At 40.7% G+C, this 20,149-nt stretch overlaps 1 protein-coding gene across 1 annotated transcript in view; it reads right to left on the minus strand.

Annotated features, from left to right (window-relative positions):
* Positions 1-20,149, minus strand: part of akap9 (A kinase (PRKA) anchor protein 9) — a 53,738-nt gene that overhangs the window by 17,507 nt on the left and 16,082 nt on the right. Inside the window, exons 9-25 of the mRNA XM_062409145.1 lie at positions 19,419-19,499; positions 17,802-17,949; positions 17,535-17,605; positions 17,018-17,135; positions 16,743-16,840; positions 16,552-16,654; positions 16,025-16,253; positions 14,682-14,742; positions 13,416-13,754; positions 12,765-13,040; positions 11,145-11,263; positions 10,666-10,877; positions 8,562-8,794; positions 3,960-4,122; positions 1,766-1,860; positions 1,066-1,183; positions 49-87 (exon numbers count right to left, since the gene is read on the minus strand). Of these exons, the coding sequence (XP_062265129.1) occupies positions 49-87; positions 1,066-1,183; positions 1,766-1,860; positions 3,960-4,122; positions 8,562-8,794; positions 10,666-10,877; positions 11,145-11,263; positions 12,765-13,040; positions 13,416-13,754; positions 14,682-14,742; positions 16,025-16,253; positions 16,552-16,654; positions 16,743-16,840; positions 17,018-17,135; positions 17,535-17,605; positions 17,802-17,949; positions 19,419-19,499 (2,503 nt within the window). The remainder of the gene's footprint in view (positions 1-48; positions 88-1,065; positions 1,184-1,765; positions 1,861-3,959; positions 4,123-8,561; positions 8,795-10,665; positions 10,878-11,144; positions 11,264-12,764; positions 13,041-13,415; positions 13,755-14,681; positions 14,743-16,024; positions 16,254-16,551; positions 16,655-16,742; positions 16,841-17,017; positions 17,136-17,534; positions 17,606-17,801; positions 17,950-19,418; positions 19,500-20,149) is intronic.

The following is a 20,149-nucleotide window of genomic DNA, read 5'->3' on the forward strand; positions in this document are numbered from 1 at the left end:
TTAAAAGAACATATAGACATGAGCGAGCCATGCTCAAAGTGGACACACCTGCTTCAGGTGCTGCAACCATTGCAGCTTCAACTAGGCCTACGGGAGGATAAGAAAGCACAGGAGTCATGCTCTGCTTTTTGTCATGAACAGGAGAAAGAAAGGTGGAGATAGTCTGGAGGTGGGTTTTTCTGTCGGCCAGTTGTAGGTTAATGCTGCAGAAAGGATGTCGTGAAAGGAAAAGCTTTCGGAAAAAGCCCCTTTTGGTCTCCACACTCAGATACACAATACTCACCACTTTAACAGTGAAACATTTTTGATCATATATAATGTAAACTGAGCAGAAGCAGTTATCGAACTTTCCGGAAGTACCTGTAAATGTATGACCTGTTTCACAAAAAGCAGTAGCAAGTGTTACAGCAACGTAGATAAGCCCAAAGGTGTTGACTCGACAAAAATATAATTCTTTTATTGACTATTTGACCCTTGGTCTTTATACCTGACACTGACTATACCACCCGGCCACTCACGCTCGTACATGTATTAAATCACTTTCATTAGGTCGCAGCAACATGTGAACTACAGAGGAAATCAATATGAGGGCTGTGCACCTTTAAATCAGTCTTAGACCTTTCAGAGAAACCAGTATAACGGTAGATGGAGGAATTGTATACTGTCAATATAATGTACTGTGTAAAGAGTAGCAGTTTAAAAGACAATTCAAAACAATGATTAAAACTCCTCTATGACATGCAGCTGACTCTGGGTTAATGATTCATGTCAAATCAAGCTTTAACGAGTAATTTAAAGTTTTTGTGTCAGTCTATGAGACAAACGTTTGTCCTTCGTTTAATACAATAGTGCGAAACAGACTGGAACTGGAAACTTGAGCCCTGATGAAATAGAAAATAAAATCTTAGGACAGAGATGAAATATTATATTTTCAGTCATAATTTACTCAGTTTTTCTTTTTTCTAGACATAAAAAATCTATTTACTACTGATTTCCAAATTATTTCCTGTCTACAAGTAATGTAGGTTATTCTCATCTTCCTCAGGGGGGTTCTGGAATACGTACAAAGCTCACGGGGACCGGCGTTCTCCCTCATAGCGTCCTGTTGCCGTGACAGCAGCTCCCGCTCCTCCTGCATCTGAAGCCTCTCCTGCTCCAACTCCTGCAGCCGGCTACTTGTAACCTGCAGGGAAAAAAATCATATCCAGTTATAACGTGGCTTTTTATTAAAATATTTGTTTTGTTACTTAATGGATAAGGCTGGGTTCTCTGTACCCTGTGGTGAATTAGCTGCACTAATGGCATCACCATCAAGGGGATGCAGTATGTAGGACTGCCTCAAAATCAACTACAGTACCCAAGAGATTTAAATGAGATTTCAATGCACAACAACTAATATTTATAGAGCAGACGGGAAAGAAATCCGTATATTTCAAATAAGCAAAAAGCCTGTCGGTTCTGCTCAGGTTTGGTTAATTTTCTCTTGGCTTAAAATGGCCAGGGAATTGTGGCTCAAGTCTCACTTTAATATATGTGTTCATGCATATATATATATATATATGATAAGAAAGAGAATCACACTACTTTAATGCCTCCCATTTTATTCTGTATGTGAATATTTTTAGTTTTTCCTTCTGGCAGATTGAATTCAACCTGAAGTTGCTGTGCTTAAGCATGACTCACAACTCTGTCTCACGAACATATACTTTTAACATGGTCGAGTGACGTGCTGCCTCACAGAAAGGTTATCATCCTTCCTCCTCACCTGCAGCTCTTGCTCAAGATTCATCTGCAGCTCTGCCTTCTGACGCAACTGCTCCTCACACGCAGCCCGTTCGCCCGTGTAGCCATCAATTACACCTGAGTGTGGACAGTGTGGGAGAGAAGGAATCAATCAGCAGAAGAACACAGCGGAATTAGCTTGAGCCCTGTTGTCAAGGTTTAGTCGCACGCACAAACACATAAGGCTGCTGTCCAGATGAATGAGCACTTAGCAGCGGGAGACAAAATCCAAGGTTACCAACAACACAAAAGCAAACAAAAACACACAAACAAAGCGACATGCACAACCACACATTCAAAGGCAGAGACGAATACAAGTGAGCACGTCTGACCCATTTAGCGCGACATGAAGAACAAGCAGTAAACACAATGCAAAGCTCTATGATTACTGTCACAGGTCAGCAAGCATTAGGCACCCTGGTATTCAGTTCATGGATACGGGGGAGGAAGTAGGCACATAATTACAGACCAGTCAAAGACCATTCATTAATTAACTGTGATTACAATTTTTGTGTAGAACGAGGCCAAATCTAAATATTTCAGATTTGTTCCTGCATGTGTATAATCTCGTGTGGACAAAGAGCTCTTTATCTTATCTGAAGCCGAGAGAGACAGAAGGTAAATGTCACCTGCGTTGTCATTTGATTTCAGAAATGTCAGCAGGAACCTAAGCTGTGTGTAAAGTTTGCCTAAGGAGGGATACCTCACACAGATGCACATAATTACTCCCTAAAAAAAGCACTGTCCACCAAAGATACAGAGTTCTCCCGACAATCTGCAAAACATCTTCATCATGACATTGCATCCGACTAACTAATCTCGTTCCATTTCAATGACGTATCACATCAGCCGGTGAAGAAGATATTCTTTCCAGGTTGAGTCCGTCACTTAGCTCAAAACCAGTTTAAAGAGGCCACACCCTGAGCTTTTATCTACGTGGATCCATCCACTTGCTGTAGCAGGTGTCAATGCGACAACAGATTTCCAGCACTCCTTCACGGTTTATAAGGAAGAAGCATGCCACGTAACCAGATGCGCAAAAAAGTCTGACTCTGATCGTTTGTATGAAATGTCAGGTTCAGAGCTTGGGGGGTCGAATCTATTCTCTCTTGGAGCTGCAACTATAAGTGAATCGACAGAATATTTATTGGTGAAATTTAGTTGTTTCAGTCTTCTTCCGGAACAAAATATTAAATATTTTCAATTTACAAAAATAAATGGATTTGCTGTTTTTCTTCAACAATAAATCAAAAATGTTAAGCTTTTGTACAAAACAAGCTTTGGCTGTTGCCTACAGCCTTATTAACTATATTGTTCTTCCACAGAGGTCACATGATACTAATCATATGACGGCAAATATTTGCTAATCTCTGGCACCTTATGACCATAAACAAACATGGTAACAGGATCCTACAAATGTTAAAGACACTGAAAGATTAGAAGTTGTTATAAACTCACCATCGTTCAGTGTCACGAGGCCAGAGTGTGGGACATGAATGCTGTATACTTAGTGAAGTGAGTAAAGAGTGAATGTGGTTGTAACAGTTGACCCTCATGGACCAGCTGTCTCTGACAAGGCTGGTACAGGCGGCCTGCTCTCCCGTCCCACAAGGCCCTGTCACTGCTCTTAAAAACGTTCTCAGTTGTAAAATAAACATCGAAGTCGGACTGAGGTTTCTGTCCTGAAGATTTTTCTTACTGTTTCATTTATACGCATTAATTTAGCTGTCGATATAATCAAAACAGACTCACAAACGCTAATTACCATTTGTTTTTCTGATTTCTCAGCACAGATGGTCTCACACTCCTTTACACTTCCACGCCAACAGCTGATCCCCTCACTCCCAGTAACAACCCCCACCTCCGAACCCATGCACACATGTGTTTTCACCTCAGTGCCTTATGCTCTCTAATGCAGCTCTGTTTTCTGTAATCATTAATTGATCGCCCACAAGAATCCATGGAGACTTTGAGTGAAACTGCATTTCTTGAAGACTGGTGTGAGGAAAATATCTTTAAGGTGGCTTCACGTTTAAGTCAGATTCTTTGACAACCTCCTGGGGCCCCAATAAATGTGATAAACATTTAAATCAAACTTAAATAAAACTGAAATCATTTCACGCTGATCCTGTTTTGTAAAAAAAACTAAATACACAAACTCTGTTAAAAATACTCACCCTCTGCGCGATGAAGCTCCAGAGCCAGCTGCTCCCGTGCGCGGGACTCCTCAGAGACCCTCTCCTGCAGCTCCTCCTGCTTCTGGATCAGCTCGCTCATCTCCTGGTTGTGGCGGAAGGACTCCCGCATCAGCTCGGTCTGGGTCATCCGGGCATGTTCAAGCTGAGGAGGGGGAAAGGAATGACTCGTTTAACCTCAGCAAGTATAAAGGTTTTTAATGTTAGATCTTTTTCCTAAAGGAGTGCTCCACCAATTTTTCGCATGAAGATCAGTTTACCAATCATAATAAGAACTACTCAGCTGGAGAAATCAGTTTCGGCTGATAGTGTCAGAGTTATATTGATTTGGAAAGAGATAGAGTTAAGGAGCCAGAAAGGATCATTAAAGTTCTGACAATGGAGTGACATGTACAAATCACTGGATCAACCCTCAGCATCTATTTATCATATGAAAGGGACACTTATGACATCCACTGTAAGTAGTGATACTGAAAAATAAACTAACCAGACTCATTACATGGGAGAAGGGAAAGACAGTTGACTGTCATTTGATCATGTGATTATATGACAGGTTTGACACAATCTCTTGTCAATGTCTATTTTAACATTGTTTAAAGAATTTTCATACTGATTACAATTTATGAGGATATGAGAAAATATTAAGTTTTATACTCTTTTAATTTGCAGCCAGAGAGCAAATCCATAGATCAAGGTATAAGCAAGTTTTTTATTAAACTGACTGAGAAAAGCATTTTGTTGTCACCTTTAAAATAGTAAGAAGATGAGAACACAATTCACTGTCTCATAATGTGAAAACAACATACATGCACGTCTGCCCAAAAAAGGCAACATGTACAAAAGTCAGAAGCAAAATGAGGCGATGTGTAAACGTGACACACTGGCGCTATGACATCACTTCTTGTCAGGCCACAGAGGGCAGATATATCATTACGACCCAATAAACCGCCAGTGGGTTCGCATTCGTTTCATATTTGCCTTCCATAGATTTCCATCTACCTGAGCAAAGGTCTTGTAATGTTACGGGAAGCAGGAAGGAGCAAAGTGATCCTGCCACATAGACCTCATATTTTCATTTACTTATTGAGAGGCAGCACAGAGAGCTGCTTGTTTCGTGCTTGGAACTGCATCACATCTGCATGTGTGGACCTGATCTAAATAAAACAGGCTGAGAGAAAATGTGCCCATAAGAAATTAATCAGCTACATGCCCTACATCCAACTGAGGCTGTTTCAAATTGCACAAACCTACTCTGTATGTGTAATTAAAAAAGCTGTACAGTTGTGGGTTGAAGGTGTAAAACTTACTGTATAAGGAGGAGTAGGCAGGGAGATTTTGGAGATAACCTTAAGCAAGTGACCATTAGTCCTGTGATTGATGTGCGAGATCTTTGTCTGAACCATCACGGCATTTTTCTCATTCAAGATGCTGCAAATTGGGAAAGGTCGGGGAAGGGGTATACGAGATTCCACCTCGTACACATCCTGATCCTCCCCCTCCACCCACGTGGTGTTCTGCATGCTCGAATTCCAGTAAGCGCGGTGGGAGTCCATGGTAAAGGATGGATGCGTGAGGGAGAACTTCCAACCTCGTTCTGTTATGTTGCCGCTCTTTTCCTGGATTCATCAAAAGATGTCTCAACTTGCCATCATCCGTCAGGCTGGGCTGAGCGACAGCAAATGAGAATGAAGTCCAGTGGGGAGAGAAGGTGGTGGATAGCTCCAAGCAACAGTTCCTATGTTTGCCACACACCAGCAGAGTAAACAGCATTGGGATAGGGTGACATTCACGTCATCTTGATCACATGCTGCCTGGTGGAGGTAGAACGAGTTCCAGGTACACATTGAGACAGAAAATCCTCGGACAGCAGCGAAAGTTTTATAAAAAGTGTCATCCTCGGCAGCAGGTGTATTCCACAGATTGGTCCGACAGCTTAAAGGGCATTCCTGAACATGACAGCACAAGGTATCTCAACAAAAAGGCAAGCATTTCTCCTACTTTTGTCCTCTTTGAAAAGCTCCAGTCGTCTCTGTGTTAATTCTGACCTTCTTTCTTCACAATATGATGCCGCTCCGTAAAGCTCCCGCTCCCACGTCAGCTCCAGCTCTCTCGCTCTCTCTCTCTGGAGATTCTTTAACAATACTATGCCACCGTAGCAACCCCGACCTGCAGGGAAGCCTCCCAGGGGCCCCTTTTAATTGTTTGGTCCAAGCGGCAGCCAGCCGAGGGTGAAATGACAGCGTGCGGATGTAAAGTCGCTCAGTCTTCTTACTTCCTTCGTGGGACTGTCATTCCCTCTCTCTGCACATGCTCGGTGCTTACAACATAGTATTACTCACTGATGCCGGATAGGTCTCCTGTCAGGCGCGGTTTACTTACCCCCAGGCGGGCTACAGTCACTCTGTTACACTCACTTTGCCTCTGTCCACTCATGTGGTTTAAAAATAAAAGATTAAATCCTGGACTTCCAGGTTCGTTTTCCCCGATCTGAGTGGAGGATTTTTTTCTTTCACTTCCTACACTGATCGCTCACAGCAGGATACTGTTCAGCAAAAGTGGGAGGGAAGCAGGCGTGGCTTCAATCCTGAGTGCCAGTGCACCAGGTAGACTTGCAAATAGATCTCCCACACACACTCCTTATAGGCACAAATAACCACAGACAACACACACCCTTTTCACAAAATGTTGCCAAACTGGATTTCTCCCTATACGCAGCCACAAAAAGAAGCAATTAAGTCGCTCTGCCATTCAGCCTTTAGGTCCCACCTATTTTCTCTGTTTGACATGTCAACAGTCATACTATTTCCATGTCTCACTGAGGCGTCTCACCGGCAGATAATGGGAGGGTAGCAATGAGCGAACACAAACACCTTTCCCGAGCAAATCATTTACAGCAGTAGTTTAACGCTTAGGACACTTAACATTCCTGACCGGCTTGTTACATCAATCTTTCTCTCACGGAGCTGCTTCACAGACATGATGATCCAGCTCCGCTCACTGAAAGATTAATGTGTACGGGATCAATAGTAGCAGGAAAATCATTGAGCAAACCATTAGAGGCTTTGTTGATTACAAGTTTATTGTGCTGTTAATTGTATGTAGTTGGAAGAGACGTAAACTGCGAGTGGATGTTTACTGGAGCTGCAAGCAACTGTCATTTTAATTTAGTTATTTATTTGCTGCTTATTGTATGTGTCGTGTGTAATCTATTATTATAAAAAAGAAAAAGATGAGCATACATTTCCCAGAATCCTTGTTGTCATATATATATATATATATATATATATATATATATATATATAAAAAAAGGTCTTGTTTTGTTTAACTAGCATTTCAGAACTCAAAATTATCCTGTTTATGATTCAGTTATTTTAGAAGTCCTTTTTCATTTGGATGTTGGAGAAAATTTTCTGCCATTGAATTAAATTTAATTTAAAACTACTTAACAATGAATCAGTTGTCAAAATTATTGCTGATATATCAATGTTTTACTTAAGCTTATGTACATGTAGCAAATGTACATAATAAATAATTTGTGGTGATAAAGTTCTGTGGCAGAAATGGCCGGTGGAACAACGATGCTGTGATGCCTGACCTGAAATTTGTTTCAAGCTATTTTTAGATCACCAAGATAAAATGCATGTCGGCGTGAATAACGCATGAATTCCAGCCAAGGGGAAGATGTGTCGTGCAGTCAGTTACAGTAACACATCCACTGCCCTACTTAAACTGGCCCCGTCTCTGTGGGCTGACACTGGACACAGCAGGCACGTTACACAGACAGCCTGCAGGGGGGTGGAGCTGCTCCGTCCCGCTGGACTACGATAGGCAGGTCAGCCGGACAAAAGCTCAAGTGTAAACACAGCTCGTATCTACAGGCAACCTTCGGGAATGAGGCAGCTCTTTTGTGCGTGAATTCTAGACAGGACAACTTTGTTGCCAGCCAGATTGCAGCCTCATCACCATTATATGATCGTGAACGGGCATAGAAGCTCACAGGGGGTTAACTGTGCGGAGAGTCGGCATTTAAATGTGAAAAGCTGAACGTGTTACTAGGGTTTTCCGTTGATTGGTAACTTATAATAAAACAAACACAGAGCCCTTCTGAAACATTAACCCACTTAAGATTGACTTCACTTGACCAGGGATTTGAGCTCAGGGTGGGTTTCAAATATTAACAGTGATTTATTATTTATTATTATTTAAATGTTTACGAAGATGGTTTTCGTCAGAATCTGTAGGCTGGCTTTACTCACGTTAATCTAAGATAAGCTAACCAGTTTCTGGCTTCCTGCTTCATATCTAGCATCCATCTTTCATCATCATCTTTTCTTACTGATCTCTCTGCAAAACAACTGATTTCTAATTACTAATGTATTTCCACAAAAAGTAAACTACTATTTACAAAACGGTTTCATTGAGCAGTTTGACCTATTTTTATTATAAATATGTTGTTCATATTGTTTGAATCACTTAACAATTCTGAGATTAAGGCAAGAAAATGAGGTGATCTACAAAATCTGCGCTGTGTGTGGGAGCAGACACTAAACCCAGATCAGCTGAGTGACAGAGTTTGGTTTGTACCTGGTTGGTGGTGTCTGTGATGGCCATTAACATCTTCTCCAGAGCCGTTTGGAGGCGGCTGCCGATGCCCATGAGATGTTCCTCGCTCTCTAACTGGGTCCCCGCCCCCAGCAGCAGGCTTTCCATCATCTTCTGGGACTCCTCCAGACCCTCATCAGCCTCTGTCTCCCCTGACCACGAAATCACATCGTCTGTGGAGGTCTCACTGCCGTGGCAACTGTCAGCAGCGTGACCTGGAGCGACAGGGAGGAACAGAGCGTGTAAATATATCACACACTCACACCTGAGGTTTAAAGCACCAAGTGGTTCATTACATCTGTCTCTAAGAATTTCAGGTAATAGAGATATTTTTCCTGCTTGCAATAACTTGAAAGTTAAAGTACATGAGTATACCCACACAATCATTGCTAGAAATTCTAAATTTTGAGCTACCCATGTTAAATTACAAACGATTACGCACTACCTTCATAGAAATAGAGTAAGTTATTGTAAGGCTTCTTAAACTAGAATTACCAACTTAAATTTGTATGAGATTATGTAATCTATGTAGTAACTACTTTGACTTTTAAAACACAAAAATCAAATCTGTTCATCTTTCAGTACAAGGGAACGTTTGAGCCAATTTTGAATGAATCCTCTCAAAGCGCTCTTGCCAGAAAAACATGATGCCTCTGGTCCTGGTCATCAAAATGCTCACGATGTGTAGCTTGTATTAACGACAGAGCAAGGTAGAAAGCAGAGCTAAAAAATAAAACCACAACAAACGCTCACACAACTGCCTTCAAGCTGGTTGACGTGATGTATCGTGACAGCTGGAGGCGGCAGTGAGATTCACACTTGACAATTTGTTTGGGTTCTATTTCTGACAGAACATTTTCATACTGGAACAATATTGACATGCAGACACACCTGGTTAGAGCACTGAATCTTTTAAAGCACAGACGCAGTCAAGGTATTTTCATGAGTCATCGGTTATTACAGAATTTCGTGGATTTGGAGCCCGGTGCTCCATGACGTTCAGCTCTGTGACTTGAAGCCTGAACACAACTGCACCTCTGTGTTCGGTCCATTTCACTGGAATATCTCTGCTTAGCATAACTCGAAAGCTATTTGCATAGAAACACAAGATTAGGTAAAGTTCAGTCTCCGCCGGAACATGAAGAAATTCTCTTGCAGGTACATGATTCGAAGACCCCGACCAAAGACCCGCTGATAAGGCCAGTTTAATACTATGTCATATTTCATCTTTAAAAAATGGTAAGAATCCAGTTACAGGGTCGTCAATTAATCCACAGCTTGGATTGTGGCAAAGTCTTAGTATAAAAAACAGTATTAGGATTTGACTGTTGTCATGAGACTAGCTGTTGTCTGATGCTTCCATGGATTCACCACTTTCACTTATAATGAACCATTCACACTTCAGGCTAATCTGATGTTTATCCTGAATTACAGGACTAACTATCCTTGCTGCTTTTTGCACAGTCAGTGATCATGTGGAATTTGTGAGTCATAACTGCACAAGTGTAACAAGAAAGTAGACTATGTGTTAATGTAAATGTTCAACATAGAAACCAGACCAAACCTCTTTGGTTATGGAAATTAATTATGAAGTCATGAAGTAGTTTATCTGACACTTTGAAACTGAACAGAAACTAAACTCTATCCACACTTCTCTGACTTGTCTGAGTCCAATTTATTCAAAAAATGTCATAAATTTAAACCCCATTAAATATAGCTTACATCAGATTTGTACAATTTGGATTGCAAACTTTGTAATTAAGGAAACTTAATATAAATAAACTTGTGGTCAGCTCCACTCGACTAAATATCGTAATTGCCATAATCAAGAAGGTTCTGTTTTGCCCCATCCGTTTGTTTGTTTGTTTGTTGTTTTGAGCAGGATCACTCAAAAACTACAGAATAGATTTCCATAAAACTAGGACGGGACATGAGCCGTGAACTAACTCATTATATTTTGACATAGATACAGGGGGTGGTTCCAGGAATTTTTTTCTCCACTTTATTTACAGTCTTTCCATCTGTGGCCAGGATAAAGAGACCAGCATTTGTATCGACACCATTTCTAAACCTCTGTGGTACTTGCCTGCAGCATGAGGCCTGAAGGGCGGTGTGTTAACTTTCTTCCAGGTTGCTCTCAGTGAGGTGGAGAGGGGCGGTGCAGCCTGCTGCTCTTCACTGGAAGCATCATAGCGACTTTGCATGTGGAGGCCAATAGTTTCCTCTGCTGCTGCCGTGGTCTTCAGCACATCGACCAGCACCTGAGTAAGTTTCTCATTGGCTATACGCAACAGGTTTCTAAAAGAACAAGAGAAAAGTGTAGTTAATACCAACAACAGTAAAGAAGAGTTTCTTCAATATGTGAAGTGGACATCAAGAAGGAAAAGTCAGTAAAAGCTTGATATTAAACTGCGCCAACTTTGGCTTGACCAGGAAGCAAGTCATATTAATGATTCATGAACAGAATCAAACAAGCATGCAGCAGGTTATAATACAGGAAGAACTTTCTATATAGACTTGATTTGATTAATAGACCATTAGAGAGCAGTATGAATGCAACGCTACCTTTCATTGTCCGTATCGGAAGATTCTCCATCATTCTGTGAGGATAACTTTATTCCCGTCCCTCCTGGATCTTCCTCTTCCTCAGCTTCTTCCTGATCGTCCTTCCTCTTCTTTAGGGCCTGAACGGGCAGAAGAGACAACATAGACAGCAGCCCCGTCATTGTAAAATCGCAGCGGGATAAAAAGACTTCTGAAAACTCTGAGCAGCAGAGGACAGTGTGGCTGGATGTGCGACAGTGAGAGTGAATTCAAATTACAGCACGTACATGCGCACTGCCCTTTTTACGAGCACATAGACACACACACACAAACACAAAGACGCACTCTCACTCCCTTGGAGCTGAGAGAAACACTACCATCTTTGTGCTGCTATGGCAACAGGTGCACCTGAGCCATATAGACAATAGCGCCACCTCCTGGGAGAAGAGCATAAATTCAGCTCTGCTTCTACAGTCATCAGACACAACTACTGTTCAGAGACTTCAGAGGAGCGAGATGGAGTCTGATCTCAATTAAAGCACTTTAATTGAGACTTGAGCACCTAGTCATAATTTATAATCTAGAAATATTTTATCTATATATAACTCTCCAAGGGAACATTAAAGGTTTGTTTCCAAAATAAATGTTTTATGCAGGATATCTCTTTACAAAAGATCATTCTGGATATTAAGTCAATCTTTTATTTTCTGAGCAACAACCCCACAATGTTCACTTCGATGAAATTATTAACCTAGTGGTGCTAATTCTTAGAGAATGAGATAATTTAGGAGAATTTAAGAGAGAATAACACGGTGCACAAATACCTCTCGGTTGGGTGTTGTCACAGACTAAAGACGAATGCAAGAGAAATTTTATACATTATTAAAATTAATCTTAGCCACTAATAGAAGCCTAAGAACTTTTTTCTCTAAATTATAATTTCTGTATCAGCACCAAGTGTGTTTAGCAGCAACTTATTTGATAAGGAACATTGAACCTGACAGCCCCTGCTACCACACAGTTAAAGCTTAATCATGCAATAAATGGTAAGTGAAAGACGACCAGACCCTGGGATTAGCTATTCAAGAAATGAGGACATGAGGAAACCGCGACACAGAAGTATATGCATGATGAAAATGTGAATCATCTAGAATCAAAAATATTCTTTGACATCAAACCAATTGATTTTCCTAAATCTGGTTATGGCTATGTATGCTTACTGAAAGAGCTTTTCATAAGTATATTAGTATCTTAATTTATAAAAAAAAGGTACTATGGAAGAGTGAATAAATCATAATACTTTAACAGCAGAGTATATTTTGGCATCTTGTTCTAAATGGTGCTGTGTTGCTTTCGGGGTAAAAAGTGGGTTAAATAAGATAAGAAATAGGATCCGACTCTACCAGCAACCCATTTTTAATGTGTCTGTAAACTTGAAAAACAAATTATGTTGCTGTAAAAGTTTGCACAAGGCAAAACAGCTTCAACCACAATATGAACTTTACATAGTATGTGTGGACACAATTTTAAGACAGCATTTCTGGAAATTTTTGCCACAACAGAAGTGAGATGTCTCAGATGATATGTGGTCCAAATGAAGGTGAAAGTAAATCAACAAATTAGGTATAACCTCTCACTAACCTGCTCAGGTGCTGTTTCACTTCTCTGCAGCTCCTCCTTTAATTTTCGGATCTCGGCATTCTTCTCCTCCAGCTCCTTCTCCAGTCTCTCCCTCTCCACCTCCTCCATCCAGGCGCCCTGGGAGAATGAAGCCCTGGATGCTGGCTGATTGTCTTCCCTCTCCTTCATCTCCTCCTCATATGACCGCGTCTGCATCGAGGTACTCGTCTGGCAGGAACGCTGGATGCGAGCCAGCTCGGTCTGTTGTGCAAACTCCACTGACATCTGAACTATGGCCTGAAAGAAAACATGGATACAAAGACATTCTTTAAAGAACTCTATATCATGTGGGACATAGTGGGGATCTGAGAGGGTTACATTGTGTTTAACTTTTTTAGATTAACTCTAGGGCTGCAAAGAATAGTTTCATTTTCAATTATTCTGCAGATTATTTTGTTTACAAATTGTTGGTCTGTAAAATGTCAGAAATAGGTGAAAATGAAACTTCCCAAAGCCACGATAACAACTTTATCTTTATCTATTAAGTTAAGTATCACAATCACTTTACAAACATAAATACATATTTTCATATTAATACAAATAAAATCTTCGCAAGTATTATTAAAACTGTCTACATACGAGAGTAAAAATACAAATTAACTGGACACCTACTTTAGCAACCTCCTCCTCGACTCTATCCCAGTGTTGTTTTTCTTCCAGCACGACCTGCTCGGCCGCCCCAAGGCTCCCACTGGAGCTCCCAGCACTGCCGAAATCCTGGTGCCTCTCTCCTTGACGCTCCTCTCTTTGCCTCTCCTGCGCCCTGTCCTCTCTCAGTCTCCTCAGCTCGCTGCTGTGCTGCTCCTTCAGAGTGGCCACCTCTTGGACATACTTTTGGTAGAGAGCTTTCCTCAGAGCTTGCAGCTGTGCAGTCAGGCCGGCGGACCTGGTAGACAAACTCAACTCAACACCTCCCTCTGATAACTCTTGTCCAAGCTGGTCCTGTGAAGACTGAAGACAGCAGAGAAGAGGAGAGGAGTTGCAGGGATTAAAATTAAAGTACACGATAACAGCACTTTGGAGTGTTTTAAAATTATGCTGATTACAAGATAGTTACAAGAAGTTATATAAAAGTAAAAGTTCCTCAAGACAATTCCTGAAATAACCAGGTTTTCTTCACTGCTGCTCAAATCAACCCACTAATAAATGCAGCATTTTGTTCTCTCCTCCCCCCTAGGGGAGGGGATGATAGGGTGATTATGAGATGTCTTGCCTTATATTACAGCTACATTTTCCCCCAACACACTACTGCTCTGTCTCGTGATGAATCCCTGTCTTGTTTGTTTCACAGTCATGGAGCTACTAGTCTACCAGTCGCCTCAAGCTTAACATTTCCAATCCAAATATATAATGTCTTCAAAGTATTATGCCAAAGTATTTTTTTTTTAAGGTTTCTTTTCCTCCTGTGCCTCTGTCAATCTTCCACTATCGCGGATCTCTGCGGATGAGGAGGCAGGAGGCCCACGTCACGAGTTGTGGAGTTTTGACGTTGGAGGGAGCGAGAGTGACAGGCTGGGGAAGGATGGAAGTTGAAGCGAAGGGAGAGGGCGATGACTTCAATGGAGAGCGGCTCATTCACGCAAGACAGAATCCTCCTTTCATGCAGCCACCGAGACTACAGTAAGTCCACTTGGTTCACTAGTAACACGCTAAAATGGCAGGTTATGCAACGTGTGACCCTTTAATCGTTAGATATAGGTTCACTCATGCTGCTGGTTCTGAAGCAAAGCTGGGGATTTAGAGCATGTTTTAGCCTAAAGGCTGCAACAACCCCCTACTGTCATAGCCTCTTATTGCATGTGCACGTTTCGGCTCATAGTGGGATGTGATGCATGTGACGTGAGGGATATAGATGAGACCAAAATGAAGAAGCCAAACCTTTAGGTCCTCGCTGCGCTCGTCTGTCCTCTCAGAGCTGGACTCAGGAACTAGGGACAGGCTGAAAGTCAGAAAGCAAAATTAATTGTGAGTTTAAAAGTTTACCGATAAAAAAAATACTGAAACATGAAAAATATAATTGAAGTGACAGCATATTTTGGCTTACCAAAAGTTTCATTATCAATACAATTCCTGATTTGTTTAATGTTTAATTAGTTGGATTAAATAGAAATCCATGTTTTAGTGTGTCTGGAAATATTTTTCTAAAACATGACACTACAATATTGAGTGTATTTAGAGAAACAAACAGTGGAGGGCAGCAGCATCTTAGTTTTCACAGCAACAGTGGGACTCACCGACAGTAATCTAGATGATAGAATATTAATTATTCTGTGAGCATATGTCATCACTAGTATTTCAGAGATATTAATTGTATACATGTTAACTAGGGTTTACATTGTCTTTTTTTGCAGGTCGTAGTTCTGACACAGCAAAAAATTAAAAGCCATGTGTGATTTACAGGTTATACGACAGACTATATATATATATTTGAATATGTTAAAGTCAGAGGTGCTTTTGTCACTTCAAACTGAGATTCATTAAACAAAACAATTTGGTTTAATCTTCTGAGCAGTCCATGTCGAGTGTCTCAAATTCATCCTGTTTCCTACGCAGCACATAAGTGCTTCAATGATCACTTCTATCAGGAAGCCATCTGGAAGAGTTGAAAAGGCACTTTTATAGGTTAGAGGACTAACAAAAGGCCTGAATGACGCTTTACACAAACTGGTGAATATTTCATTAGTCAAGTCTTTGTCATCAACGTAACTGGGTCACAAAGCTTCCACATGCTACACAGCATGTGCAGACCAGCAAATGTTAGATTATGTAGCTCAGTATGTTTATATATTCGCTGTGTAAGTCAATCAACTATTTACATGAGTTCCTCTAATTTAAAGGAAGCTAAATAAGAAGAATCTGTGAAAGAGAAAATCAAACCAAATAGTCTATGATACTAAGTTTAGTTGATTGGATCACCATTTTCTCTTACCACTGTCACACAGTAAGAGGGATCTGGGTTCAGTTCCTCCTGTGTGGAGTCAGCATGTTCTCCCTGTGTCTGTGTGGGTGTTCTAAGACGACTCTGGCTTCCTCCCACAGTCCAAAGATATACAGTTTAGGTTACCTGATGACTCTTAATTTACTATTGGAGTGTGAATGGTGGTTTGTCTATGTATGTATATATGCCCTGCGACACGCTGGGGATCTGTCTTGGATGAACCAGCTGTACCAATTTTCTAAAAACTTGTGTCGCATGTGTTGTGTTTTCACAGTGTCCTCACCTGTAGTAGGTCTGTGTGCTTGTGGCCTCCTGCAGTTGCTGCTGCAGCAGGAAGAGCTCAGTGGCGTATCGCTCCTCTGCCTCTGTGGCCTGCTGTTGGTAGTGAGCTCTGAGAAGCTCCAGCTCTTGCCTGTGACTCTCCTCCAGCAGGAGCTGCTTCTCCTGAGCCTCCACCTTCAGCTTCTGTAACTCACTGGCTATGGAGGGAGGTGGTGCCCCAACCTGCTCCTCTGAACACAGCCATAAAGAGGAGAAATGTGAAAGATGCTCAACTGGGTATTATTTATGATAAGAATAAATTAAACTTTAAATGTTCCTCAACTATAAGAAGTAAGAAATTCATGTGCAAATATAAACAAATTAAAACATTGAACAGTACGACCACGTCTAAAAACAGGTAAGAGAACTTTGCTATTTACAAGTATGTGTTTTTCAGTAAATGCACATTCAGGGTGTGAAAAGTTTCAAGATATTACTGTTTTACCTGTTTGATTTAGAATTTTCATTATTGACTTTAACTCTGTTTACCTTTGCTTGAGGAGTTAAAGCTGGCAACCTGCACACGTAGGTCAGAGATCTCCTTCTCACTGCTGCTCTTCAGTTCATCGAACGCCATCTGCAGTTCCATCATCTGTGACACAGACGGATTGGTTAGTGTGTCTCTGTTGACTCCGTAATCCACCTCTGTTCGTTCAACAGACCCAGAATACAGATTTTACCTTGCTCCCATCAACCCTCAGCAGAGCCTGGAGCTGTGACAGTCTCTGATGCTCCTGCTCAATCCTCTCCCTCACCTGATGAAGACCTCTGTATAGCTCTACAATTAGAGACAGAATTGTGTCATAGATTAAAATCCTTTTGGACTCTTTTGTTTTATTAAAAAATGTACACTGGATTTAGAATATACAGCTATACACAGATATGCTGCAATCACTTGAAATACATGTTTTTCTGTGATACTTTTAAAGGTTTTTAATTCTATGAAAAAATGTACCTCTGGCCTCCTTTATAATGGAGGTAGATTCACTAGTTTCTGGTCTTTCCTCTGAAGGGGGCTGCCAGCTCAGATCAACACTTTCCAAAAACTCTTCACCAAACAGCTTCCGAAAAGACTGAAAGAGAAATGGTTGTACGCTGTATTAATGTAGAGACACAAAACATTCACCCTATTTACAGTATTTGTATTTATATAATTGCCTCCGCCAAGGAGGTTATGTTTTCACCCCTGTCCCCACAAAACTACTGAACAGGTTTCCATGAAACCATGAAAGGTTGGAACACCGGCCAAGAAACAACACATTCAAGTTTGGCACAGATCTGGACAAAGGCACTGAGAAATTGCTTTTATCACTTTCTTTAACATTGTTTTTGACATGTTCACCAATATCCCAGGGAACAGTTATTGATATTTGAGTTTGCTTAATTTGGTTGGATAAAATTTAAGGGGACTTTTGGGCATTGGCGGAGGTCAACACTCTACTGAGTGACATTCTAGTTATTAACATAATTACCAGAATGATTTGAATGCATTCTTCTGACACGGCTTGTAACAAGTTCTGATATTTGAAGAATTTTGGCTCATCTGTGAAAAAAAGCAGAAAATTCAACATAATTAATTTAATATTTCAAATGTTCTACATGTTCATAAAAACACACGATGATAAACAATGCTTTATATATCAGCCATCCAAAATCCTGTTCTGTTTTTGATCCATCAAGGCACATAAAGGGACCAATGCGTTACCAGAAACAAGGCAATCAACTGCACATCAGCTCACCTAGGACACTGTGAACTTTCTGGTTTCGCAATTTCAGCTCCAGGGAGTGTGTGCGGGCGTCCGTCTCTTCCTGCAGCAGCTCGAGATGTGCGGCGTGGATCTGAGACAGACTGATGCGCTGGGCCTCCATCTGCAGCCGGCACTCACCCTTAAGACAGAAAGAAGACAAAAAACATAAATAACGTAGTTGGAAAGATGCGCAGGGGAAAACATGTTTCCATGGATATGAGAGTGTTTGTCCTAAGGTTCCTAAAAAATAGTCAATAAGACTAGAATTACCGCATCGCAGTTGTAATCAGCAAATTCATCATTAAGCTATGGCAAAAAAAATGTTTGCAAGGAAACAGTGAATTTGAGGTTGGAAAGGTCGTAGAAAGAACAGGAAAATATCATTAATAATTAATTACAGATTATACTGAGCAGCATGTTACCGTATTTGCTAATTAGAACGGCTAAATGATGAATCCTGTTTCTATGTCAGAGCTGTAGCACATGGCACCTGTTTTCAGAAGAAGAGGTCTGCCATTAACACTTCTGTGACAGCGAACAAAAGGCACATGGTTAGCCTTCCTCTAATAATGCATAATGCATTAGCACAAATTGGTCAGGGCTTCACATTTATGAAATTGCGATTATTTTACCTTTGATGTCGGACGTTGTTAATGTGCACTCTGCATCTTGAATTAAGCAGCATTCGTATTGCTTTGTCCTCATCCACACTATATCTAATGGCGCAGTGAAGAGAGGCTTTTTAAAGCTGTAATTACTCACATGTTGCTGCTCAAAATCACAAAAGACGAACAGTAATGAACAAACAGACGACAGTGACGTTTTAAACACATGCCAACAAACGTGTTTTCTGAGAAACATAATTTCTACTAAATTAATATAACATATAAAAACATGAAGCATTTATTAGCCCTTGCGCAGGAACGCATCTTGAAAAAGAGGTTTGTTGTTAAGTGTCACGATAGATTGTATACAATTATTTCATTAAGTTACGAAAATCACTTGATGCCTAAATCTAAATTAAGGTTGGAGTTTAAATGACTCAGATTAGAATTCTGAGCAAATTAACGTACGGTAATTTAAATATTCGTCCCTCCATGCCTATTTACTGAGAGGTTTCATAATTTTTTTTAGATTTCATGGAAACTTTTGGTTCAGCAACTTATGAACAGTTTATTAGTTGCTAGGAAATCTCACTCCGACAGTTGCCTTGGGTGCAACAGCAGTGTGATGTCACAGACAAGTTGGCTGATGAAAGATGTTTATAGCCAAACTATTCCCTCTTTATTTCCTGCAAAGTACAGTACTGGCCTGCTTTGTAAATGTTTGAAGGCCTCTAATACAACTACTGGCACAGCTGAATATTATCTTCCGCTTATTTACTGCAGCGGCTCTGCAGTCACGACGCTGTTGTTTTACCTTTTTAATTTGCGCGAAAAAAAATTCAAGGGCACTGAGGTAATACCATTACACCCCCACATTAAGAGGAGGTATTCATCAAGCTGGAATAATACAAAACTGCTATATGAGCATCTGTTTATTGAGCATTAGATTGTTTTGTTTTCTGTATCACAGTCAAGGGCAGGAAGTGAGCTAAGTGCCATTTACATGCTCAGTTGTCTCTCCGCCCTCAGCTCCCTGGCACACGTCAGGCTCCGTGTGATGGCCGTCAGTCCCATGTTGGCTCACCTGAACAAGAAGAAGAAACAATATTGTCGTTTTTTATTTCAAACCTGTTTGAAATATTACCCCAATATAAATGCAGACAAATATGACGTGATGGACAGAAAGACAAGATGCATCATTATGGATCACTTCCTGAGAGGGAGAGGGAGTGTAGACACTCTGTTATTCAAATTGTCCGCCTACACTTCAGAATGAAATAGTTCTGATGAGTGGCTGTTTTTTCTTTATTCAAATTCCAGTTCCCAGTGAAGCTGTTAATCAAAACTGTGCATTGGCTTTTCATGTAGTTGGACTTTGTGAGTGACTGACTATACGTGAGATTTCATCTAAAAAGCACCGGATTTAGGTTCTGGTCTTGACAGTACAAAGGTAGAACATCTTACATGAACATCAAGACATATTGAATAAAATGTAATTTCCCCACATCACTAAGCATTAAAGAAAATGTAAAATTATTTTTTAAAGGCTTCTAAATTTGCATTTCAGGTGTTTTTTGGGTAAAGGCACAGAGAAAATACTCCAACCCAGGAACTGACGAAAAGCAAAACAGACAACAGATGTGAAATGGCAGACGGACACTGTAAACTATCTTTTGTCTTGTGTAACGGAGACAGAGCTTGAAGTGACACAGACACACAGACGTGATTGGTGTA

This window comes from Platichthys flesus, chromosome 17 (genome assembly GCF_949316205.1).
Source record: "Platichthys flesus chromosome 17, fPlaFle2.1, whole genome shotgun sequence".
NCBI classification, from domain to species: domain Eukaryota; kingdom Metazoa; phylum Chordata; class Actinopteri; order Pleuronectiformes; family Pleuronectidae; genus Platichthys; species Platichthys flesus.